Source organism: Microchirus variegatus (assembly GCF_963457635.1).
Source record: "Microchirus variegatus genome assembly, chromosome: 14".
Classification (NCBI taxonomy): domain Eukaryota; kingdom Metazoa; phylum Chordata; class Actinopteri; order Pleuronectiformes; family Soleidae; genus Microchirus; species Microchirus variegatus.
In genome coordinates, this window is record NC_139815.1 from 19,083,175 (window position 1) to 19,110,005 (window position 26,831).

The 26,831-nt window shown below is 42.3% G+C and overlaps 1 protein-coding gene across 1 annotated transcript; it reads right to left on the minus strand.

The window, feature by feature from the left end:
- Positions 1-26,831, minus strand: wtip (WT1 interacting protein; the record flags this gene model as incomplete). Its single annotated transcript, XM_083901241.1, has 8 exons — positions 1-153; positions 3,514-3,582; positions 3,962-4,013; positions 4,759-4,889; positions 5,197-5,259; positions 9,003-9,070; positions 16,221-16,322; positions 25,313-26,831. The coding sequence occupies 8 exons, from the start codon at positions 26,829-26,831 to the stop codon at positions 1-3; spliced, it is 2,157 nt and encodes a 718-aa protein (XP_083757367.1).

Below are 26,831 nucleotides of genomic sequence, written 5' to 3' on the forward strand. Positions count from 1 at the left end.
TCACAGTTCAGTGACATGGAGGGGGTAGCTGGGAGGCGGGTGAGCCGGGACCTGCGACTGCAGTCGGTGGATGTGGCAGCTGTGGCAGAGCAGGTGTCCCTCCAGTGGATAACAGCGGTGACCCTCCTCGTCGTTCAGCTTCAGACCACAGTCCTTTTGAAGACACATGAAGACAATCGAACAATTAAAAACCAAACCTGCATGTGCATCATCATGTAAAGCAGGGTTTCTCACTCTGCATGTTTTAGGTGTTTTTGTTGGAGCAGGGAAAAACATCAAAAACATACAGGACAGTGGCTCTCTCCAAGACCAGGAGTGAGAAACCCTGAAACCCACCTTTAAAGCTATAGGGTGTAACCTTTAAAGTGTAACTAAAGCCCCTCGAACTGCCCTGAGGGAAGGAGAGAGCTGATCCGACAAGAGTGTGAGAAAACAGCGCACAAATGACGAAAGCATGAACTAAAATAGTCAACGGTTAAAATGTAAATACAGTAGCTTGTGTTTGACCAGAGGGAGTTTTATCCCAACATGTATAATGTCAATATTTGCACCTGGATCAAGAAATAACCCCACTAGATGCACATATACACTGGTTTGAACCTGAAAAAAGTAGTTCAATTACTCTTTGAATATGAACAAATATCTGTAACATTAAAACCCACTGCAAAATGAGTTGATTGAGTTGAAAATGCTGATTAAACCGGTCACAAACACAACTCTCTATATGTTTCTCAGGTCATATGCAGCCCCCCAATCAGTTACACGCGACCCACCACTTAATATCATGTGTTTAAACACAATTTAATACTAAATATTTATGATATATAATATATAAACGTTTTAGGACTTTCACTTGAAATTACCATCACAGTATTATATATACATACATATATACACATATAATACTGTATATGTAATATATATGTATTGCCTTCAAAATTAAGTCACATTATTAATGATGTATATATAAAAGCTCATGTTATTACGTCGTTATGACTGAAATTTTGATTTATTTCTCTGTTTTTGACATTCGCAGATTTATTTTGCGTCATAAACTTGTCATCATACTGAAGTGCACGTCGTTCCATATCAAAAACAAGCACTTCTACGTTGAAATACTATGAAATACCATTAAGAACATCTTTATTGCGACATCATGATGGAATATTGTGATGTTAGTTATCGCATTACCCACTTTTTTTCCTCTAGGCCCGGCCCCCTCTTGACTAGATTGGACGCTCATTGGCCCTCAGGTCATTTGAGTACAACACCCTTGGACTTGAGCAACCAAACCAACGCTAATGTGACAGGAAACAGTGCTGTTGTGTTGACATAGACAGACTTATATAACAGACAGCTATATATATACAGTATGTATATATATATTCACTGGCTGTTTTTTATTCAAAAAATCAAGATGGAGGTGGGTAGTTGTGAGCATTCTACCAGATCACCAAAGCTCCTGAGGAGGTCAGAGGTAGATCACGTTTTTGTATCAGTCATCACTTCATATCAGCTACTGTCGTGACTCATGACACTGAAGTTTGCATCCAGACTCACAGCAAAGCTCTGATACAAGTAACTCAAAACGACACCGTGGCAGATTTTTTCACGACGGTTCAGTCACTAAGAATGAAACCAGATTGGTGCAACAATCCACGATCTTGACTTTTGAGTTGAGGAGAAAACAGTGGCCAAAACAGTATACATATTTCATGCCTTTATGACTGAATGGTAAAGAATTCTCTGCACGTCTGAGGGATGAGACTCGAGGCTATGAGCCTGAACACTCTGCAGCGACGTGACCGCTACGCTTCCACCATGACTCACACCCGGCATAAAACTGCTGAAAATTCATACTGTATGTCAGATTATAAAGTCTCAGGAAGCACATGTGAACCTCACCGGAATCTCCTGATCAGCGATGTGCATTTTCTTTCCTCTGGAATAGATTTCCTTAAGTTAAAAAGCTTTTAACCAAGACTAAAACTAAGCTAATATTCCATTTTCTTTACTTTATGTTGGTATTTCTGTATTGCGACTACAAATAAAATGGGACTGATTGATCTGTAATGTTTTTGTTAAAACATGTGATGATGGACCTTCTTCAGGATGATTAATCTCAGGACTTTTGCCCTTCCTCTGTCCTCCAGAGGTCGGCTGAATCATTAACCCACTGCTTACATAACAACACGCGATCCAATTCCACGAAGCGGAGGAATGTGAGCCATCCTGAGAATTTAACAGGTGTTGTTCTGCTCGTGTTGACAAAAGGGAATCACCTGTTTCTAAACTCAGTGTTTACAACTCAATACAAGATACAGGATTACTGAAGGGTGGCAATAAATGTCAATCATAAACGCACGCCGTCTGATGACTGGGATGTCACAAGTCTGGTTTAAGCAACATGTCCCCAGCTGAGTTCAGCGCTCGATGCTGGAATGTGCTTTGTCAGTGAGTCACGGTGTTGTGCTTTAACCTTGAATTGTTATCTGTCTGTGTGTGTGTGTGTGTGCGTGTGTGTGCGTGTCTTTCATTCCACCAGAGGAGTGATTCACCCTCACTAGTACAAAGTCTAGTCCCATCACACCATTTATAACCCAGGTTTTTAATTTCCCAGGTTCACTGTGTTTAAGGAAACAAGTGAATGTGTTTACATCAGTGTGTAGAAGCTCTTTAAATGAAATGATATGTTTTTTTTATATAATTTCATTTATTTAAATTTCTTTTTATATAAATTATAATCATTATTGTTATCCATGAGTTTTCAAATTTACACATTTGTTTAAATGTGTACATGTATTTCTTGATTATACCATCCATACTACATATATATACATATACATATACATATACATATATATATATATATATATACATATACATATACATATATATATATATACATATACATATACATATACATATATATATATACATATACATATACATATATATATATATATATATATATATATATATATATAGCTATAGTTATTGACCTCCGCCAGGAGGTATATGTTTTTGCCGGAGTTTGTTTGTCTGTTAGCAACATAACTTGAAAAATAGCAGATGGATTTGGATGAAATGTTCAGGAAATGTCCACAATGGGACCAGAAACAAAATGCTTAAATTTTGGGTGTGATCCGTACACGCTATCACTATTTTTATCGCTATTTTGTGGGGGGCTGAGCTTCCTTGGCAGAGGTCTGCGCTCTCACTTTTGTTTTAGTGGTTGAGTGTTATGCATGATTCATTTCTGAAGTTTGGGGTTTAAAAAGGTGAATTCAGTTTCTTATTTGCCATATAAATAACAATAAAATTGTTTAGTTTTAAACAAGCATTTGTAAGATTTGTGTTTTCTCGTTTTTATGACAGGCGGTCTCATAAATGTGTTGTTTGTTGTCTGTATGTCGGCCACAAACTTAAGAGTTTACGGTCCAGGTTTCATTTCGTCAACTGACCTGGCAAAAGTCAAATTACAAACTGAGAGCGTACAGAGTGGAGACTCACCTCACAGTGGTAACACTCCACATGATAGTCCTTGTCCATAGAAACAACCCGGATGGTTTCCTCCGAGCCCTGGTGACACAAACACCTTTGTTAGTAAGACCTTTACATTACATCAGTGCAGTGTCTCAGTAAAGTGAGTTTAATGTCAAGTTTCATCTCGATAACCTTTTGCTGCTCTTGAATCCATTTAGACGCTAAGAGATGAAGAGATATCACTTATTCGAATGTTTAATATTGATAAAACTACTAATAATGGTGTGGCGTAATCCTAATCCATACCAGCCCAGGGGGAAACAGCTGGTCCTTTATTTGCTATTTAACATTTAAGATTCTAACATTTAGTTTTGTTATCCGCTTCAATACATTTCCTTGTTCCTGACATTGCTGATGACAACCTTAAGGTATATGACATGTACGCATTCATTCAGACATTCAGACAGATCCTGACCTGTGCTGGAAGAATAGGCTGGTTGCAGGAGGCACACTTGGGAGCGAAAACCCTGTCGCGAAAGAGACAACAAAAGACAATTAAAACTTTAGAGATTGTAATTTGTCTCTAAAACATGTTTTTTTAAAAGGTTATTTGTTAACATTTTCAATTGCCATCAATAAAAAAATATTTTAAATCAGACTTTACTTAGGGGTGGGAATCACAAGGTACCTCACGATATGCGATACATGGTCCATGATACCAATAATAACACGATACAACAATTCTGTCACAATCAATACATTGCGAGACAATCACGCAGCGATGCATCACGATATCAGTCTAACTGAAGACGACAAAAACGTCTGTGAAAAGTTAAAAGTGCCGGTTTTCTCTAGTTATTCACAACACAGAACAAAGTGCATAAAGTCTATGTTTTGGGCGTGGACGGAGAGTCTCTTAATGTAGCTTCCTTTACATTAAGGAAGTTAGAAACTGGCAGGAACTGTTACTTGAATTTATTAATTCACGATATATCACCAACCCCTAATCGGGTTGTCAGGCAAATTACAACAAACACGATAAAAAAAAAAGTGTTACAAAAACCGCCTAAAGCTTACTTAAAAGAAATAAATTATACATTAACATCAGTGTCTGCATGATGTAAATTACATTATTATTCTACACATTTATTTGCCAATTAAAACACACGTAACTAAACAAGTTCAAACAAACAAATAATCCTTCATTTTGTGTTTCCATGTTTCCACGCGTTTCATTTTAATCAGTGCAGCGAGCGGAGGCGTTCTCCTTACGTGTGGTAGTCTTTTACACAGTAGATATTGTTCTCCACGTCCACGGTGAAAGGCACTCCGTCCAGACCCTCTTTGCACACGACGCAGCGGAAACAGCCTGGATGGTAGGACCTGCCCAACGCCTGGAGGATCTGAAACACCCACACGCAGGTGGAAAAACAACAGCAGCAGTGAGAGTTCACGTAGAATCGTCCAATAAGCTACCATCAATCCTCGAAGTCCAGATTAAAAATAAAAATATGTGTCAAGATGAGCACGGATAAGAACAATGGAAGCTACTGTGTGTCGGTAACTTACAAAGGAAAGAAGGTGGAATAAGAAATATTATTACTTTTAATCAGGATAAGGCCTTTGCTGGTCCAGTTATATAATAGCAAACACACTCCTATCACCTTGTACCTTGTGGACTCTCTGTCGTCCATGTGATAAAGCTCTTACCATCTCCATGATGAGGTGACCACACACAAAGCACTTCTCAGCCGTCTGCTGGAAACCAGAGTACTGTGGATGAGACGAAAACACGGGATTAATTATCATTACCAGTGGCACATAAACTGGTTCGGATGCATGCTTCACCCTCAGAATCACCTATAGAGGGTGCTGCTGAGCTCTTTAAATTAACAGCAACAGGTTTCTGTCATTGTTGACCCACAGAGACTCATTAAATACATTAATCCCATTCTAACTGCTGACATTCAGTTACATTGTTTTCATGGTGGATTTGTCCGGTTTGGACATGAAGTGCCTTCTGTTTTTAATTGATTGAACTTGGCTCAATTAAAAGTGGAATTAAAAACCCAAACAAAATAATCAACAAGAACAAAGCAAAACATCATACACACAAACATAATATACACACACTATAAAAAAGGACTCAAACTGAGCAAGAAATAGCATTTATATTATTGTTTGAAGTTACTTTTTGTGTGGAAGAAATGCAAGAGAAAGATCTAGTAAATAGGGCAGTGAGTGTCGGAGGGGAGTTATTGTTGAGGATTTGAAAAAGAAAATAAAGGATAGATTATTTCTTTTGTTGTGGTAAGTCTGAGCACTGGAGTGTGGAGGAGAGAGCAAGCGCAGTGATGAGTCCAAGGAGGAAGTTTGCTGCGAGTCCCGTATGCTCCGTTACACAGCGTTATGTAACGGCTCAGTGACGAGAGAATAATGGTTTTGGAACAGTGCACGGGAGACACGGTCCGGTCTGTTATAAACGTCCAGAATCCGGTCCAGCTTCTTATTAAATTGTTTGGTTTCGATAAAGTGAGATGTAAATATAAGGTGGCTTTCCATCAGCCGGTTTAAATGCACATTTTCTATTTGTACATAAGACAAAAGGCAGATGTGGACAAGTGCAATGGAAAAAAGTTTTATCAATTAAAGTTGGACGATTAGAAATCGTGTGGCTTCCACATTTGGAAAAATAGCTTTTATTTCCATCATCAAAACGCACCTTCAATGGTGATATGAGATGAGGTTCGGCACCACCACCTACTGCTTATCTTATTGAACCAACTCCAATATTCACTTCACATGAGCTGATGGAAACGCACAAATGTACATTTTCTCTCACCGAACATTTGAAAAACTGGCTCAAATTTGTTTTCTTTTAATTGGAAACCTAGTCTATGTTACAGGAAACAAAAGACCTGCCGATAAGGGGTTGTGATGGGCAGCCCGGCCCCTGACATCTCCCCTCCAGATCTACCATCTGCCGTCAACCCCCTCATCCCCGCCCCTCAGACGCCCTGAGGTGACGGGACCAGACTAACCAAGTCTGAGCCCTAACAGCAACGTGGAAGAAGATTAGTCTCATCTGACCTCGAGCATCAGTCTATCACGGAGAGGCCCCTGACTTGACTGTAAATGGCAAAACAGGAATTTCAGTATTTCCCAACAGATCAACGTGTTAAAGTCTGAGTGGGGGGAAACTGCCCATAAACAGGAAGTTCTGACAGCAGATTAGGGCATGAGTTGTGAGGTTCTTGTTTTGGATATGAAGCTGTTATAAAACAGTTACAGGAACCTTTTTTTGCATGCTTCTTCCTCTTCATGTTCACATTTGTGTCACATTTTATGAAAAATCTCTGGAAACTTGTTCCTGTTCTTGCATTTTAATCTGATCTGACCGCTTGACACTTTGATTTCACTGTACTTGTTGTTCACCGTTTGTCTTGAAACAGGTCTCAATGAGACAACCTGTACAAATGGTTAAAATAAAAATAAAAACGGTTTTGAATATTAATTATTAATGTCAGTTTTGTACAGTACAAAAAAGGAAGGAGAAGAAAACATCATGCGAGGCAGTGTTTACATCCTTTCTGGCATGACGGCCACTGACACCGGAGGGACCGGTGAGGAGTCCTCCATTTGTCCCCAACTACAGTCTCACTATTACATGTCTCTTAATTCTTACACACCGGAACTTTAAACTGTAGTATGACAATATTCCCGACAGTGATCGCCGTGAGAGCAGGCCCCCGTGTCTTGCCCTGTTAACCTGAAGCAGATGGACCTGAGAGCTACAGCTGTCCAACACATCTCCTCCCCACTCTTAATTGTAAGTGCTGGCAGGCAGCACGTGGGGTAATTGAGCTCCTTTGGGAAATTTGGGGTAAATTAGTGTGGATTGGAGGCGTGGTGCTTTCCTTCTAATTGTAGCTGCAATGTCTGTTTCCTCTAGAGGTTTGCAGAATGCAGCCGGAGATCCTAATCTCTTGTTCTCCGCTGCACCCCTTCCTCGTTACCCCCCTCCACAAGGCGATGATAGGGTGCTATCAGCTAATCTCTGGCTACAGTAATAGTCTATTTTGTTTCCCTTTGAAAATTGTGTGTTTCGGAGAGAAAACTGTCAACAACACCTAGAAATAATCTGCATCTATGCTAACACACATCCTAAAAAGGTACTGTGTATCACATGAGCATCCAGGTACACTGGTCAGTACGTTTACCTTCTCACTTTTAATCCAGCTAAGGCCATAGTCCGACTAAGACGGGCAATTGGACAACTTGCAGAGTCTGACTATAAGAGTCTCTCTATAAGCTTGTGTGTATTGAATAAGTTTCCCGTTGACCTTTATGTAACAGAACAACAAACATCGAACGGCTGGTCCTGTATGTTTCGCACGTGCTGTACATGTTCATTGTGACACAAATTAGATCGAGCATGGCTCTTGTGGTTGCTGTGTTGTCTGAAGAACGACGGCGTCACCATATAATTTCCGACAACAGTACTGCGGTCTATGCGTTGAGGAAGACCGTTGAGGAAATTATGCTGCATGCGCAGAACGGCAAGTCTGACTCCAGTCGGACTAAGCGTATACATGCAAGAGTAATCAGACTATGAACCGCCGTATCCAGGTATGTCATGTAAACATGTTAATCCGACTAAAACCAAGCTAGAATTAGTCGGACTAACATGTTTACATGACATTAAGAAAACCAAATTATTGTCTTAGCCCGTCTAAAATCGAGCTATTCTTAGTCGGACTAACGTGTTTACATGACATTAAGGAAACCAAATTATTGTCTTAGTCCAACTAAAATTGAGCAAGTCTTAGTCGGACTAAGATGTTCACATGACATTAAAGAAACCAAATGATTGTCTTAGTCCGACTAAAATTGAGCTATTCTTAGTCGGACTACATGTTTACATGACATTAAGGAAACCAAATGATTGTCTTAGTCTAACTAAAATTGAGCAAGTCTTAGTCGGACTAAGATGTTCACATGACATTAAGAGAACCAGATTATCGTCTTAGTCCGACTTAAATCAGACTTTTAACATGCTTTTAACATGCAGGTAAACGCATGTCAGCAGTAAGCCAATTCTCTTCACTGGAGGTTCTTTGCTACGTTTTAAGAGATTAAAAACTAAAAAGAAACAAAAATGGTGAAAAGTATGATCAAAGCGGTCTGTTTTGACTGATGAGGAGGTAAAGGAGGAAAGTAAGAGTTAACAGAGGTTTTCATTCACGACTGATAGTCAGGAAGTGAATGTGGTTTACTGTGGTTCATCGTTTTTGAAGGTCTCCGTATCTGTCTGTCCAGACTAAAATTCAGCCTCTGAGTTTTCAAAAGAAAACAGAGCCAGCAGCATTTTCAAATGTCTATTTCCCTTGTCTCCAAACACTGGAGTATTGGCATGCATATCCAGCGCTGAATTTGTTTTTTGTTTTTTTAAATGTCGTCGCCGCTGCTCGTCACGCACCGAAAAACCAATAGCCGCTGATGCAAAGATGACTCACCAGGAAATCCTCCTCGCAGTAGACCTTCCCGTTGACATTGTAGAATGCTTTCCCTCGCAACCTCCTCCCTGGAAAGAAGAGGACATTCACGAGTTTAGAGGACATGCTGTCGCAGAAGTACTTCATGGCCAAGACTGTGTGGACAAACACTGTGGCATGTGGTTGGAGATTACATTTTCACACAATGTACAAAACCAGGTCAATAAAAAAAAAAGAGCTAAGGACCTTTCCACAGCTCTGTGGACACGTCTTATCACACTCTCACTACAGAGAATTGCTCATGCCAAGTTATTTTTAATGGGCAAATTCAGTTGAGTCCAGTGCAAACAGAATGATAAATGGAATTAAGGGCAAACCAACATTAATCCACACAAAGTTTGGGACTGTAAACAGAACTGAGGGAAGAAAACCAATAGAAGCTGTTGTGATTTACGAGCGAGGAAATTAAAAGATATTTCGTCAGCTACAGGGAATTGAAACAGTTTAAAGGCAAAGTTTATGTCACATTACCAAGTTGCACCATTGGAATTAGAGAAGAGGGCATTTTTGGGATGGTCACAATAAGTAGGTTAAAAAAAGAAAAACGTTATTTTGGTGCATAGTGTTTTCGTTTCTACAAATACTGTATAACAAAACAAACTAAAAACATATCTCCTAATTGTTGTGTTTCTGCATGTGCTTGCTCTAAAAATCATGTAAAACCTGAATGTGCGTGAATGAGAATACAGAATACTGTATATTATGCCCCTTTCTCATATGTTTTTACGGCCACAGCAAAGCGTCGGTGCAGAGCAGATGGCTGGCCAACATTCTGCTCATGTCCCAATTTAATTACTTGGACCATTGATCCCAACAGGAATCCATTCACAACCCATAAACAATCAATACAGCAGACTGCTTTCCAAACCCTAACCCCCCCCCCCCCCCTACACCACCCACCCCACCCTGAATCTCTTCCCTATGCTGCCATTGTGCACTGCTCACAGACAGACCAACAATAGCTGACTGGAGGGAGGATGTCCCAAACTTTGACACATGCACAATCACGAGCAGAGTTCGGACCATTGAAATGCATCAATGTAATGATTATCCAGTAAAAACAATCATTTGTCAAGATGCGAGACACCGAGGCGAACTTTCAGACATCACTTCTTTAGTCTTTTGAATTGTGTCTTCTTTTTTTTATAACATGCAAAACCTTTCCCACATGAAAGTGGGTCCAGGCTCAATTCGAGGCCCTATTTCATCGCAAATTTAATAAAATTCAGCCGTGAACAGGCTTCTGCAGCACTCACAGCTCCCCCGGTCAAATTCATTCAACAGCAGCTCCGGCAGCAGTGCGATGACTTCACCCGACGCAGATGAAGCACAAGGATCTCATAAATCTGCGTGGATTAGTCAGATTTAATTGTCGTACCCAACTACCATTGATTTTATGGGTGTCCCAGCATGGGAAAGATGTGTCGACACCCCCGCTACTCCCCTCCACGTCTTTTTAACACTGAAATTTATGTAATCCCTGTATGTCACACACAAACACTCTGTCACAATGCCGGGAGATGGCAATACATTAACACCCGCATAAACGGCTGGAGCGGCTGAGGAATGCTGTCCACACAATAGGTGCGACTTTTAAGAGTTTGAGACTGAGCGGCAATTAGCATTTTGGTAGCATGGAGCAAAGAGAGAGAGGGAGAGAGAAGGAGAAAAAAAAAGCAGGACCGAGGAAGGGAGCTCCGTGTGATGCAACTCTTAGGAGACACTGTTTTCAAAGCCGGGCGTTTGGAGAGGCTAAACTCACAGGAACAGTGAGACTCTGGTGAACAGTGCAGCAGCAGGGGCTGCGAGGTGTTGCTGTGTGCTCGTCTGTGGCCTCTGCTCTGGAGTTTAGGGTCTGAAAGGTGAACACAAAAGGCCTTGGCGCTGACGACTGTGTGGAGCGCTGCTAGGGGAGCGGGCCGACTGAGCAAACGGGGACATTCTTTCTGCCTGAGGTCACTAGCTGGTCCCATTCAACCCCCTGCACCTCTCCAACACCCGCTTCCCTCACCGAGGAAGGGAGGGGGAGGGAGGGAGGGCTCCCTGCCTGCCCGTCTTTCCTCTGCCCTTTTGTCACTGCACAACACTGCAGAAAAACCCCCCAAAAAATGAACACAATCCATTCTTATCGCCCTCAGACACAGACTTTCATTTTTAATTAAACTTAAAATAAAGGTAAATATGAAACAAAGTATGTCAAATATTGAATAAACGATCAAATTCAGACTGAATGGACCTAAATAAGATGGAATAAGGTCATCCATTTTATTAGGTACACAGATTAATGTTTTGTGCATGAAGAGATGGCTTTCAATACACCTTGTTTGTAACTTTCTGTCTGGCCATTCTTTGATGTTTGACATCAATAGGGTATTTTTTGGATGTTTTCTCTTTTTCAGACCATTCTCTGCAAACTGTAGTGATATTTGAGCTTGCAAACTCCAGCAGATCAGGTAGTTTAACAACCATGCCACGTTAAAAAAACGCGTTGCTTCCCCATCCTGATGCTCAGTTTGAACTCCAGCAAGTGCATCTTGAACAAGTCTACATTCTTCAATGTAGACGTTGCCTAATAAAGTGGTCGCTTAGTCAGCCGTCTCATCGTGATTTGCAGCGATACACTACGATGACTCTCACCTCTCACTCGACTTGTTCACAGCACCGTGACTAAGGCTTTAAGACCCCGACCTCCGCACATCGTAAGTCTGTCTGTTGCTGTGTTTTCGTCTTTTAAGAATCGGAGCTCGTCATGGAACTGTGTGTTGGCCCAAGAGAAAGAGGACTGATGTTTCACATTATTTTTCGTGAATAAACCAAATCTGATGTGTAGGAAGATTAATGTACACTCACTGTGCTCTTAAGTTGGCACAAACTGCTTGTTACACACTTCCTGCTTGCTGCTTCACACAAATATCTAAATCAGCCAAAGACGTGGCAGCAACTTGATGCATTTAGGGATGGAGACGTGGTCAACACAAGCTGCTGAAATTCAAACAGAGCATCAGCATGGGGAAGAAAGGTGATTTAGGTGACTGTGATGACAGAGAGAGACTAAAGAAGTAACAGTGTCTTCTGATGTGTGTTTCTATTATACTTTGGTAAGTTAGGTGTTGTATATCTTTTGACTTTGAGTTACTTTGGTCAGACTACATCCAGGAATTGAAGAGGAGCTGCATGGTAAAGGAGACAGAAGCAGCTATTAGCGCTTTTCCACTATGCACTTCTGGCACGGCTTTTTCAGTACCTGCTCTGGCAAGGTTCCGAGCAAACTGTGTGATGAAAAAAAGTGATGACGACCGATTGGTCAGAGTTTTGCCACTGGAAGAGTCGAAGAACTCAATGTTTGACACAGGAATCAAACTGAACATTGCTGAACCTGCAGATCAGTTAAAAAGACTTCAAAACCCTGAAGACAGGACATGCGATAATCTCTGCAAGGAGTTTGGCGTATTTAGTGACAGCACTAGTAGGCGATAGCATCACAACCTCTTCTGTCGGTCATGCAGGAAGTACTGAACGATTCTGTGAATAAACCTTTTTATTTAACTGATTCTAATGATTACAATGAATACATCGGGAGAAAAAACTGCTTTACACGTCACTAGTTTGTGTGTGTCGCGTATAAAACAACGTCACAACAGTTTCATGCGGCCGTGCTGTGATGACTCTGCCCACGTCGAGCAGGTACTTTATCATAATGGAAAAGCAACCAAACTGTGTAGAGTCGAGCCATGCCGTGTCCAGACTGTGTAGTGGAAAAGCGGCATGCAGGTGCATATTCAGGCTGCTGTTCAGGGAGCGCTTGATTGCTGTTGGAGGAGAGCACATTTTGGGAAGACTGTGAACTCCTACTGAACATCCAGGTTTATTTTTAGCAGCTGAAACCACTGAAACTGTCTCTTTCTCATTTTTAGGCTGTCTCTGTCTCATTTGACCTGTTACCTGCTCTGTCATTAAGTGAGAGTGACGTGAAAGTTACACACTACAGCTTTAAAAAGATAACTTGCAAGACTACATTATCGACTACTATAATGCAATAATGATGAGAACTTTAAAAGCTATGAATTGGTTCTAACTTTTATGTATTGCATCTAAATGAAATCAAAAATACAACAATCAAACGTTCAAATTTAGATTTTATGATTGATTGTTCAGCCCGGGCTTTACTTTCATCCCACGTGTGCAATGTAAAAATGGAGACATTTTGTTCAAGGACAAACTCCTTTTGTGTATAAAACTTTGCGTGACTGTAAATGCACTTCTCCGTGCATCTGCCGTTTAATGCGAGCCCATTACAGACTTGCCCCGTCTGATAAGCAGGTCTGGTACACTTTGTGACTGTCTGATTGAGGTCCTCCAGGGAAGGCCGGCTGAAGTGGAGGGGGTAGTTTGCATTCTTGGCCACTGTATGAAAAAAGGGTGCAACCATGGGAGTAAGCCAAGAGGAGGGCTCAATTATGCATGGTTAAACAAAGCCCAAGGCTACCAGCGAGCAATGTCTCAGCAAACTCAGCCTCACTTTGGAGCTCCAGACTGCAGGAGGACCCTACTCCAAAAAAAAAACCAAAAGGGAAAAAAACCCAAAACAAACAGGGACATAAGAACACATCCCCTGATAAATCACTGGAGTGTGTTATGACAAGTGCAGCCACATTGAAAGCTTAACATCTCAGAGGCCTTCAAAACTGTGCTTAAAAGCAAACATTTCCATTCACACGAGGTCAAATGATACATCAGAGTTTACATTACTGACAAACCATCTTGAGAGGCGAAGATTGCCTGCGAAGCCAACAAGAACGTCTCATTACGAGCACAGAACGTGGATCTTCTGCATTTTCTATTATTTGAAAAGGGGACCTCAGGAAATCCACAGAGATTCAAACAACTGGAGTCAACTGCTGTTTTAAAAAATCAGGTCTATATATGAGTCAGTCCAAAAACACGTAGAGGTTAATTGGACAATCTAAACTGACCATACCGTACCCCTCCTCTGGGATTGGCTCCAGCTCCCAGCGAATCCTCATAAATCTGTAGACAATTAATGAATAAAGGGACAAAAACTTTGAGAAAAAGAAGGACTTTTATCTGGAATGGGGAGCTTTGATCTCCGTTGAGGAACTTTGAGCGTTATGGAAGGACTGCACTGATATTCAACGACAAGAGAAAGACTTGAGGAGATGAGAGCAAGAATCCAGAGGGATTAGGGCACAAGGATGAGGATGAAAGAATGAGGATGAGAGTGAGGGAGAACTTTGAAATGCGTTCGGGAGCTGCAATAAAGAAGGATGAGACTAAGGAGATGAGAAGATGAGAAGAAAATGTAATAAGAAGGTGATAAAGAACTTTGAACTGTGATTAAATACATCAAACACGTGGAGGGCAGCATTCAGTGCGCAGCCAGCCGCAAATTATAAGAAAGAGAAGGATTAACAGTGTTTTTAAAACTCCACGAATGTCTTCTAATTTTGGTGTTTTTAAGCTGCAGAGGATATAATCTGGTAATCTTGCAGATCACATTTTGTTACTTCTTTTTTTTTTAGATGACTTCTACATAGACCCTTGAAAACATGACACAAGCACTGAAACACCGTCAATACATTTATCGATATCTGGTTTTCTCTGCGTTCTCCGAGTTCCTCCCACAGTCCGAAAACATGCAGATTTGGGGATTGGGGCAAATTGACGCCATAAATTAACCATATTATGTGTGAGTGTGAGAGTAAGTGGATGGTTTGTTTGTCTCTGTGTGTGTCCCTGTGATGGACTGGCGAACTGTCCAGGGTGAATCCCCGCCTGTTGCCCTATGTCAGCTGGGATCGGCACCGGCGCCCCACCGCGACCCTCACATGGAGGAGAAAGGTGTAGATAGAAGATGAGTGAGTGAGAACGTGGCACCAGTAATGTGTGGGACACCAGTCCGAGGCAGAGCCTAACGTTTGAATACATAAAACCATGGACGTGTATGCGTGAGTGGAACACAGACCCAGAACACGGAAAGTTAAGATAGCTGTTTCACCTTCAAACAAATCAGAGGCTTCTTTTCCACAGCACCCGCCCTCCTCCTCCTCCTCCCCCCAAACCCCTCACTCCACTCACAGCAACAGGACACTCAGCATCTGGCCCCACTTTCTTCAGACACACAATAAATCAGAAAGTATGTGGCTTTGGTTACATGTAAATTATAGGCGCTCGTTCCACAGCCTAGGGTGGGTGGAGTGGAGGATCAGTATCCATGCATAGCGCACCTATGAATGGAGTTACCTGGCTAAAAAGCTCTCTCTCCCTATCTTCCTCTGTTTCCCTTAGAAACAGGAGAGGAAGATTGGAGTCCGGTGACAAGGGCATCCGAACACACACACACACACACACCCACCCACACACACACACACATAGAGCAAGGTCTTGATTTGATGTGATTCAGTTGGGGATGTTTCAGTTGTCTGGCTTGAGCTCATGTAAGTTCTTCACAGGTGTCTCTGACCTAGTTCAATATTAAAATATCATGTTTATATTATATAATATTTATATTAGGAACTGACTTTAAATACCAGCTATTTGCAGTGTCTGTGTCCTTTATCTGAAAATGGGCTTGACCAAGCAATACTGTCAGACACAGGGTTTTTTGAGCAGTAGAGTGAATTTCTGAAACTTTTAGTGCAGTCTTCTTTGTGTTTTTAGTCATTTAGTCACAAAGCTGTTTGCATTGGTTTTAACTTTATTTTTTTCCCATTTATAAGCTTTTATGTGACACCAGAAGTCATAGCCTAAAATGCATAGTGCGCTATAGGGCACCCCACCATACACACACAAATCAAAAACTGACAAACCACAGACGATATCCAAACATTTTTGAAGGATTAAACTGTCATGTAATATTGGTTCAAACCTGACTTAAACACATATAAATCCATCAAGACAATATAAAATGCTCTTCATAAACTCCACAACTTGAATGATCATATTATACATGAAAAACTAGGGGCTAATGAAGCATATTTGGGACGTGAAGCAAAACAAAGACGTTAAATAAAGTCTGGCAACTGCAGGTAGTCAATAAGGCGTCAGGCAGATATATTTCATACAAGACGACAACACTGAAGCTGAAATAAAACAAAGGTGACCACACGTTATTCACGCCCTGGTAACTCACAATAAGAGACGGGATGGTTAAAAACTCACCGCAGGAGCAACAGGTGAAGCAGTTTGTGTGGTACAGGTTCCCCATGGCCTGGCAGGCTTGGCTGGCTCCGTACACCCCTTTCCCACATTTGACACAGATACCTGTTAAGAAACAAGAGGACAATTATTTAATGTTAAATTCTAATAAATATACTCTGTGCTTAGAAATATAACAAGTATACAACCATTACTGTAGAAATTTCCTTATTTTTGAAGGAAAAGCACTTTTTTTCAATGAATATAACATTAAATGAATCAGAAATACACTCTGTACATCGTTAATGTGGTAAATTATTCTAGCTGCAAACGTCTAATTTTTAATGGAATATGTACATAGGTGTATAGAGGCCCATTTCCAGTGTTCTAATGGTACATTGTGTTTGCTAATCACATTAGAAGGCTATTGGGTTATTTGAAAACCCTTGTGCAATGATGTTAGCACAGCTGAAAACAGTTTTGCTGGTTCTTTGACGAAAGCAAAGTTTGAAGGGCAAAATTATTATTTGGAATAAAAATCATTATTTCTAATCTTGTCAATGTCTTGACTATATTTTCTATTCATTTTGCAACTCTTTTGATGAATAAAAGTGTGACGTTTAATGGAAAACACCAAAAAATTGTGTAGGTGACCCCAGTGGTGTATGAAATTGGAAAAGAAAGAAAGATCCTGTGGTGACAAAAACAATCTGGGAATCATTTAAAGCACTTCTGTCTTTGTGGGGTTTTAACTTTGTCAGATGTACACGATTCTCTGACTCAGCACAAAGCACTGCAGCGATTTCACTATACTCAATGCGAAATGTTATTATTACCTACAGCATTTGAGACTGTGTGAATATTTAACTAACATGTGTGCGTCATAAAAATCAAACAATCACTAGACGACGTGCAGTCCTGGAGACACGGAGCTTTGCTGGAAAGCTGATAAAACAAAATGAGTCTACCAAACCCTGTGTGCGTTCCTGTAATTATGCCACAGACTGTGAAATCTAATATGTAGCGATGCTACAAATACCATCGCTGCTGTGTTTCCCGAGGCTGATTTCAGCCCTTGTTCTCTGGGCGTCTTTTGATGTCGTCTGAGCGACAATGAAGTTCAGAGATGTCAAAGCAAGTGAAGCATCAACAAAGCAAAACATTTCAAAGATAAATCACGAGACAGGAGATGTAAAAGATGCTCAACTGTGCCTATTATTTGTGCCTTAATTGTGGAAGCTAGGAATATCTGACTGCTTTCCAGTATTGAGGCTATTAGCTGGTCATTTTATTGCAGTTGCAGATGGTTAACCCAAAATTCAGTCTCATACTGTACAATTTGAGGGCTACTCGAGGACAGCTGATAATTATAGGCGATGTCAGAAAGATCTCTATTTGCTTTTCCTTATAACAGGATTCTTGTGTTGTACACTCTTAGAAATAAGGGTTCCAAAAGGGTCCTTCTACAAGGCCTGAGGTTCTACCATTTGCTTCTGAAAAACCCTTTCCCGGAGAAAGGGTTTTTCAAGTGTTCTTGGTAACACTAATGGTTCCAGTAAGAACTGTTTTTGACCCAGAGAACCCTTTAAAACCCTTATTTCCTGAATAATGGGTTGGACAGGTGGAATCTTTGTAAAAAGGTTCTACCTGGAGCCAAAGAGGGTTCTCCTATGAGGACAAGCCAAAGAACCTTATATGGTCCTACTTGGCACTTTTATTTATAAGAATGTAGTCAAGGTCACACTAACAAGACCAAGGGACCAAACCAGAGACCAAACCTACTCCACTATTGACAGGGTTAACAAATATCCTGAATCCTGAACCATGTCTGAATCACCAACAAATTCTAACAATTACTTTCTTGGGCCATAATTGACATCCATTGAAAACTGTCAATCAATATATTTACTAAAAGACAGATACATTACATAATTGGAGGAGAAACAAGGTCAACCAAAACTAAAATGTATGCAAGTCTTGGAAAAAAAAACAACAACAACATAATCACATAATCTATGAAAACTCCTGCAACATTTAACTATGTAATTAACTGTGTTGGTCCCATTTCACTGACAGCGTCACAAACAAAAAACCTCACCACTGTAATCAGATACCGACTGAAAAGCTGCTGAAATAACCAGCCGAGGCAGAAAATGATTCATCCTGGCGAGTATGGTAAATGGGTCAATGAGAAACCTGATGTGGTACTTTGTCGTGGGGCTTCGCGGTGCCTGCTCCCACCTGCGCAACAACTGTTTCCTCACCCAGATACAGTGAGCCGTCTGCGGTAGATGATGCATGACAGGGAGACTGTGTCACTGGGGAAATAAACTTTTTATCAAGAATCAATGACAGAGCTTTTACCGTTACACTGCCAGTCCTAAGACCCAGATGAGTAATGCACTGCCTGGCCAACGCATCCACATGTACACGCTGTGATGCTGTGACCTCTGATGAAGAAACAAGATTGCGGGGCAGAGGCTAAAACGTATTTGGACGGAGCAGACCAACAACCTCCAACTCTCAACGCACAAGACGACCTCCACCGGGGGTCACATTCCTGAGGGAGTGCAGGGTCAATGCCTGGGTGGGGTGAGTCCAGGGTCACAGTGACCACAGGACACCAGATCTCTCAAGATCCCCAACATGGAGGCTTGCTGCACACCTCACGCACGGCCACAGCCAGATCATTATCTTTACTTTTTTTTTTTTTTTTGAAAGACTTCGGGAGCTTTCTGTGATGCAATTGTGAAACTCCTGGGATATTTGAGGCAGTCGTTTCTCTTTCATAAATTATCTGGTACAAACTCTGTAAAAGAACTGACAGCGGAACAGGGGAACAGGGAAAACCACCCAAAGGCGACGAGTCTTACAAACCAATTAAGCGGGATCAATACCAAATATTTGCATTTTCTGGTTGTGACTGTGCTTACGCAATAGGTTTTCCGTTATTGCAATATAGGGACTGAATAAGTAAATTATTTAAAAGATGAAATGAAAAGTAGGAAAAGTACACACAGATTGGTGTATGTACTTTAGCAAACCAGCTGAACAAAGCTGTCAACGATACATGAATCATTTTCTGTCACACAATCATTGTTCGATAATTATGAAGTTCTTCATCATAAGACTCCTGACACATTCTGGTCCGGCCTATAGGTCACTTCTGTGTTTCTTAGTCATCACTCAGGCAACTTGAGGTCACTTAGTCAAAAGAAAGCTATTTTTCTATTGACTCAATGAGATGATGACTGTAAATATATGAATAAATAAACAACATTTAGTTTTCTATCAATAAGAAAACGATCCGAATAATGAACCCACTGACTCGATTACGTACGCCTGTTCAACTGCTGCACATCGATGCATTTTAGTGATGTACACATTGCAGAATGATGAGGTGCTGAAGTTCAAAACCAAGCATGAGAATGTGGAAGAGAGGGGATTTAAGTGACTTTGAACATAGCATGGTTGTTCTTGGTGTGAGTTTTTCCAGAAACCGCTGATCAACTGCCGTTTTGACACACAATCGTCTCTAGTGTTTACAGATAAAGTTAGAAATTATCACGTAAGCAGCAGTTCTGTGGATGGAAATGTCCATACATGTCCAGACTGGTTTGAAATTATAAAAAGGGATCAATAACTGGCAACAATAACTCAAATTACCACTCGTTATGACCAAGGTTTGCATCTCTGAGTGCACAACAGATCGGACCTTGTAGCACATGGACCAAACTGATACAGCCACCATATATATAAAAGTCCCATGTACCTAATATTGTAAAATTATTTATCAGTATTTATCAAGTGCATCAATAGTCTCTGATTCCACAACTATTAAAATTAAATTCAGTTAGTCCTTCTCTGCATTGAACCAATCCTCTACTAGAAATCTTCCTAGAATTATGAGCAGTGGCCCAGAGAGTAATGGGGGTTGGGCACCTTGCTTTGACCAGGTGGGGACTTGAACCAGCAACCCTCCAGTTATAAGCCAAGTTCCCTTTCATGTTAATGTGTTATGTTTACAAAAGGCAGACAAGCTAAACCTGAGCCAGAGTAATTTTCACTTTTTTTTTTAAAATAAAGGCCCATGAGCATCGCTCTCCATTATCACGCCAGGTGTTTGTTGCTGTTCTGTTTCCACGCTTGCCTTCCCTCCCTGGGAATTTTTTCGATGACAGGAATAGACACGTGCTTCTTTTGATGTAGTAATATTGTGTTACGGCTAATTGTAGACGGGCGGAGGAAAAATACAGTGCGACACATTCCTTCTGTATGAAATGTATATGATTCAGCCTGAAAACCAGTCATCGTCAGATTTGGTGGTATGCTGTTTGTCTATTGATTTGTCCATTTTGTAAGTGCTGTATTTCGGCCACCTGTTTTAACAACACTATAAGCACAGTGTGGCCTTGACAAAAAAGGCTTTATATGTAGCAACCTGGAGGTAAACCTGACTCTCCACATCTGCTTCAATGCACATAAACACAAGCATTTGATGCTTGCATTACACACATTACATTAGATAATGTATTTGTATTTCAGTCAATAGTCAATCACTGTTTCAATTGCAAAGTGGAGCTTTGGGAGAGGAAGAGCCCATGGTGTTTGGGGAGCGAGAATGAGAATAAAGGAGAACTTGGACAGTGACAAAGAGACAAATGGCGTGTCTCCACTATACAGTTCTAGCACTACTCGCCTCGACATGGTTTTTATTTGGTGCTTTTTTTGGAAAATGTGATCGATTAGTGGAGTATAGTCACTGGAAGAGTCATGAGTTTGGCACAAGAATCTAACCTGCCATTTTTACAGAAACGGCACGAGCGTTACAGCGAGCATACGTGGCTAATGTGTCAAAAAAAAAAAAGACTGTGGCCCGTCGACGAGGTGCAGATGTTCCTGCGTTTGGTGGCTGATCAGAAGATCCTGACAAAACTACGCTCAGCCTTGCTGTGACGACCCAACCTACATTGAGGAGGTACTATGAAGTAATGGAAAGCGACGTTTCCTGATACCAAGCTGAGTCGAGTAGTGCTAGAACTGAATCATGGAAAAGCTTTATAAGGGGACGAGAAAGTGTTCGGGTGGAGAACTTTGAAAGAAGATGAGACTACGGAGATGAGCGGATGAGAAGAACTGTGATAAAGAACTTCGAGTGGTCATGAAGAACTTCGAAATATGATGAGGAACTGAGAGCTGTGGAAGGAAGCCCTGCATCTCTCCATGTACAGCCTGTTGGAAATTACTAATAGTAGAAGAACTGTAGATTAAGAACTTCAGTGATAAAGTCTGACGGAGGTAATAATAAGAAGAAGGGAATGAGGACAACTTCTTTTAAACTTTGGTTGGAAGCTTGGATGTGCAGAGAGCAGCATTAAACCTCTTATTCAAGATATCAGGAGTGTGCGTTCACCATACACATCAATTTTTATTCACTATTATCATGTGTCATGATTTAAAAAAAACAGCTGTATAAGGACTGCATCCCTCCTTCCTTGCATTTCTAATGTATGGCAGTGTTGTTACAGACTTGGATCTTTTACTTTGACTCCTTATCCAACAGCTACACTGAAAAAACTATGCTTTATTTATACAACAAGATCAATTTGTTTAATTCACTCCGTTTGAAACTACACTGGAGTTGTGCTGGGAGTGAGAAAACCACTAAAATCAACAGCAAAGAGACAATAATGTAATGATTTCCTCACACGCTTGACGTCTCAAAGGGTCTCATGAGTGAGGATGTGGTTATTATTTTACAAGACTGCAAAGAACATTTCTGAAGTGCTCCTGTTATTCATTTTAAACAGAATGCTGGATCTCTCATGTGTCCAGTTTAATAACATGGCCATGTGGCCAGGACAGGAATGTATGTGTTTCCTGGTGTTACAAGTGAAACAGCATCACTCAATGCACACAGAGTCTTGTACTTTAGAAATTAAACTGTTATTTGGAAGCACCTCTGCTTAAACATCTTTCTTTTGCTTGATACCACTATTTCTTGTCTGAAACACTACTTTTATCACCACCATGAGGATCTACCAAAACACATACCAGACCAATACAGTAACTTTTTATATATATTTTTTAAACTACCACACTATTAACAACACATTTGTACTGATGCATTTATCAAAGCCAGCCATTTCAAAAATATAAAGCTCTGATGGTGTAAAAAAAATAGTCTACTCCCATAAAAGAAGAGATTAACAGCCAACATTATTACAGCCTGTGCTTAATGTGAAGTAATTCAAGGTTATTTCAATTTGTCCTATATTCAATCCAGTGAACCTTCAGTCAGAATAACATGTTTAAATGTATTTTCAAAGTGTGATTTTAGTCAGACTTGCACAATAATTTGTGTCGTGGCTTTTTTGCCAATCAAAAATGGCCACGGCAGTTGCTGCTGACAGGTTCTGAAAAATAAAAGATTCTCCAACAAAATTAAAGTTTCTATTCCTTCCGTTCTGTAAACCCAAAGCATTATATACAGTCAAAAAAAACTGCATGCTTCTCCAGACTGAGCAACAACCAACCTGAGGTATATCACCTTTGTCGAATGGAGAGCTTATCCTCCTGCTAAATTAATAAAAAACAACAAAAATGGCTCTTACAATAAGATTTGTTTCTAATTTCATGTAAATGTATTCAGTGACTTCTTCTTTGACTCCTTATGGCTCAATATCAAACCAGCTTCTGAAGGTATGAGCGGGTTATGTGAGCGCCGTCAATCAAACAAACAAACAAACAAACAGAAGAGTGCATTTATAGATAGATTAAATGCAGATTACACAGTGCCATTTCATGGTTTCCAAGTGTGGCAAAAATCAATTCATTTCAAAATGAATCTGCATGTGTTGAAGAAGCGATAACACTGCAAGTGTCAAATTTGCTACCAGCATCAAAGCATCAAAGCCTGCCGTGCATCGTCTTCAAACATAAAGTGGGGCGGCAATTTGTGCATGCGCGTCAAATAGTGGGTGTAGCGCAACGCACAGAGCAGGCCAGTGTGCTGCTGTACACAAGTCAGCATGTGTGCGTCAGGCATGTGCATGACTACTGCCATTATAATTCTGGGCAGGTGATCAGACTTGACCCCCACCAACTATGTCTGGCCCGCCAGCCAAGATCGTGTGCCAAGTGTCTGGTGTTGCCCCCACTCCCCACTGGCTGGTTAATGAAGGGCTTCGCGGGGGAGTCGGGGCAGAATGGTGGTGGAGGTGGAGCGGCGAGGGGGGGGGGGGTAAAGAGGGTGGGGATGATGGGCCTCACTCTGCCACTTTAATTCCAGGCCTGTACTGGAACCAGCTGTTGATTCACAGCTTCTTCGCCATCACAACAAACAGAGGCCACATAAGACAAGGGTGTGTAGGACACTACTCCACCCAGCCCCCCCCCCCAAAAAAAACATGCCGATTAATTTCTCCACTGTTGCTACGGAAACAGAGCAGTCTCTATTGGACCTGGTGTGAGGAGTGTCCGACTGCATTCTTCTGTCTCCCTCTCTCCATCTCCATTTCCACTCTCTTGCTTCTTTCTCTATCACCCCCCCCCCCCCACACACACACACACACACACACACACACACACACACCTCTCCCCCTGTCTTCCATCATCCTCCTCCTCTCACCTGCTTCTCTGGAACAAATCAACAGCTGTCTCAGCCTCACTCCGAGCAAGTGCACTGGCTATAAAACAAGCCACTGTTATCTGGCTTCGGCCATTTGTCTGGCTGCTAATTCAAAGGTAGACAGCGACTTCCTCTGCACTTAACTGCTGCCGAGGCAAACATACTCAGCCTCAAACTCCCTCATCACACAGAAACACACCACAAAGCTCAGTCGAGGAAGTCGAAAAAACCTCTGCCAGAAAATGTTTTCATTTAAAAAAAAACACCTTTCAGATGCCATAAAAGAGTAAGCATTTTCACTTCAGATGGACCCCAGTGTGAGATTCACATCCCCCCCCCCCACCCCCTACTGTAACTCTCAAATTGCACTTGACCACAGTCTTTACTCCATGCTCCAGAGGATAAATGCATTTTCCACAAACCCAGACCACACGGTTCTGGGTGTCTGCCCTGCAAAGAACAGAGGACTCCATTCAGCGAGGTGCAGCACTGAGCAAATTTCACCTCTGCCAAGACAGAAATTAGTGCTGCCCTGCAAAAGCCACTCTTATCTGCCAAAGAGGGAGAGCGCTCGTGGTCATGTAGCGTTTGCATGTTGCATACAGAGCCTGCAGAGGCAACACAACAGAAAACACTCACACGTGTTTTCTTTGCGATATGCATGATATTTAGAACACGTATTACTGCCACACAAAATCAGTGGTTACAATACAACAATATTGGGACATGTTTTAACTTCATGTAGGGCTGGGCAATAATTCATCAACAGTAAATAATGCAGTAAGTCTCCCTTCAATATCATCTGAGAACATAATTTCTATAAACGTTGTGCCTCTGGTGTGTGAAATGTTTCTCCGTTAAGCAAGCGTCTGGTGTTTGCTGTCCATACAGAAGTTAAAAACCACGGTTAATTTTGTCTTATTATCTGTCATTTGTCTTGATAATTAGTGATATAGGCTTTCATTGTGACGTTCTTGGCGATATCTTCCAGCACTATAGTTTGAAGCACTTTTATAAAAAATGTTTGTTTTTTCTGTGGAGGAGACACAGCAGGGCTTTTCTAGAGCCCTGAGAGGAGAAGGCTGATGTGTGGGGATGGAGTCAGGACCACAGCATCAGCATCTTACACCTTACAGGCACATGTGATGAAAACTAAGCCAGTGAACCTTACATGTTGCTAGGGCTGGTTTTCATATCAGGTGATACCTATACTTGGCATGATAGGGTGAAATTTGACACAAAATTGTGGTTTTAAACTTTTTTAATGGAAAGAAAACGACTAACGGCCACAAATCCGGGGTAAATTTTGAATATGATTGCACGTATTATACCTCACTGTGTTTCTGCAATGCCTAAATATCATATTTATAGCACACTGTGTATTGTTATTGAATTGTTGCCCTTCCCTACATGTTGCATATGTTTTGATGTGTTGTCTCACATCAAATATTGAAATGAAATCAATCCTGTAATGAATATTACGTACCAAAGTATTCCTTCTTCATGTGCATCTCTAACTCCTTCTCCAGCTCCAGGGTGAGCGCCTCCAGCCGCCTCTCCGCCTGGCTCGGCCCACTCTCCCGGCTGGGAGTCACCTGGTAGGGTAACTTAAACCTATGGCTCGAGGAAGTGGGTTTTGAGGACACGCCATAAGTAAATGACGGTGATGAGCCCGCAGTCATCTCCACACTCCCTGCAGTCTGCGGGGAGTGATGCTGCTGATGCTGCTGCTGGGGCTCGGGCACCGCCGACAGCACCTGCAGGTGGATGCGAGTCTGGATCCCGTTGGAGTCTCCAAACTCCTGCAGCAGCGTGTCCTCGTGTAAACTGCTCCCCAGCATGGAGGACCTGGGCGAGGGCAGCTGCAGGTCGGGGTACGCGCTCATTGACCCTCTGGAGCTGCGGGAGCTTCTGGAGCTGTGGCTGGAGATGCTGGAGCGGGGACTGACCACGCAGTTCGCGGTGGTCCCCGGTCTGGCGCTCCCGTCCTGGCTGCAGATGCTCGAGCGGGGGCTCGCCAGCGGCGCCGCGTGTAGTATCGCACCCTCCAGATCATGGTTGACTACGGGCCCGTACCGTGAGTCGGAGTAGCTGGACCTGGGGCTGGTGGTGAAGGAGTACTGGCTGGCCGTGCTGGACCTGGGGCTGTTGTGCCTCTGGTCGTAGCCCATGCTGATGCCGCTGGTGCGGTTGCTGCTGGGTTTGCTGCAGCAGTCGCAGCTGTTGAGGCTGGCCCGCGGACTGGAGTGCTTACTCGTGTCGCTGGCGGTGCTTGCATAACTGGATCTGGGGCTGAGGGCACTGCTGCCCTCACAGTGGACTAAACTAGACCTGGGGCTGGTGTACCTGTCCTGACCCGGCACCACCAGACTGGTACGCGGGCTGCTGATGCTCGATCTAGGACTGGCATGCTTACTCTGCTCCTGTGAGGACAGAGACGATGCCAGACTGGACCGAGGACTGGCGGCGTTGTACCTGCCGTCGTGGCTGCTGGTGATGCACACGCTGTTGCACCTGTTGCCGGGTAGAGCCGCCGGTTTGTGGAGCGGCACGCCGTCGAAGGCGGAGCCGGTGCTGTACCTGTGGCCCTGCGCCTCCAGAGAGAACCTGCGGTGTCTCTCCTGTGACGGGCCCGTGTAGCACGGCAGAGCCACCTCGGACTTCGTGCAGCAGCTCTCCTCCCCGTACACAGCGTCTCTTTGCGGGGTACAGAAGTCCACGGGGACGGCCCGGTTGCAGTTCACGGGGCGCACAGGAGCCGCGTTGTACACTTTGTTTCCAGACGTGAAATTCTCCACAGTGTGATGCTGCTGGTGAAGCACAGAGGTGCCATTCATTGGCGTACTTTTATGATCCGCCACCGCCGGTGCCGAAAAGTCTAAATCGGGGCTGATCACCAAGTCTCTCCTCGAGTTGTACATCCCGTCATTGTAGGCTTCGTACAGGGAAAGGTCCTCCATCAGTTTGCTGGCACGGAGTCCCAGTTCCTCCTGGTAGTGCTCCAT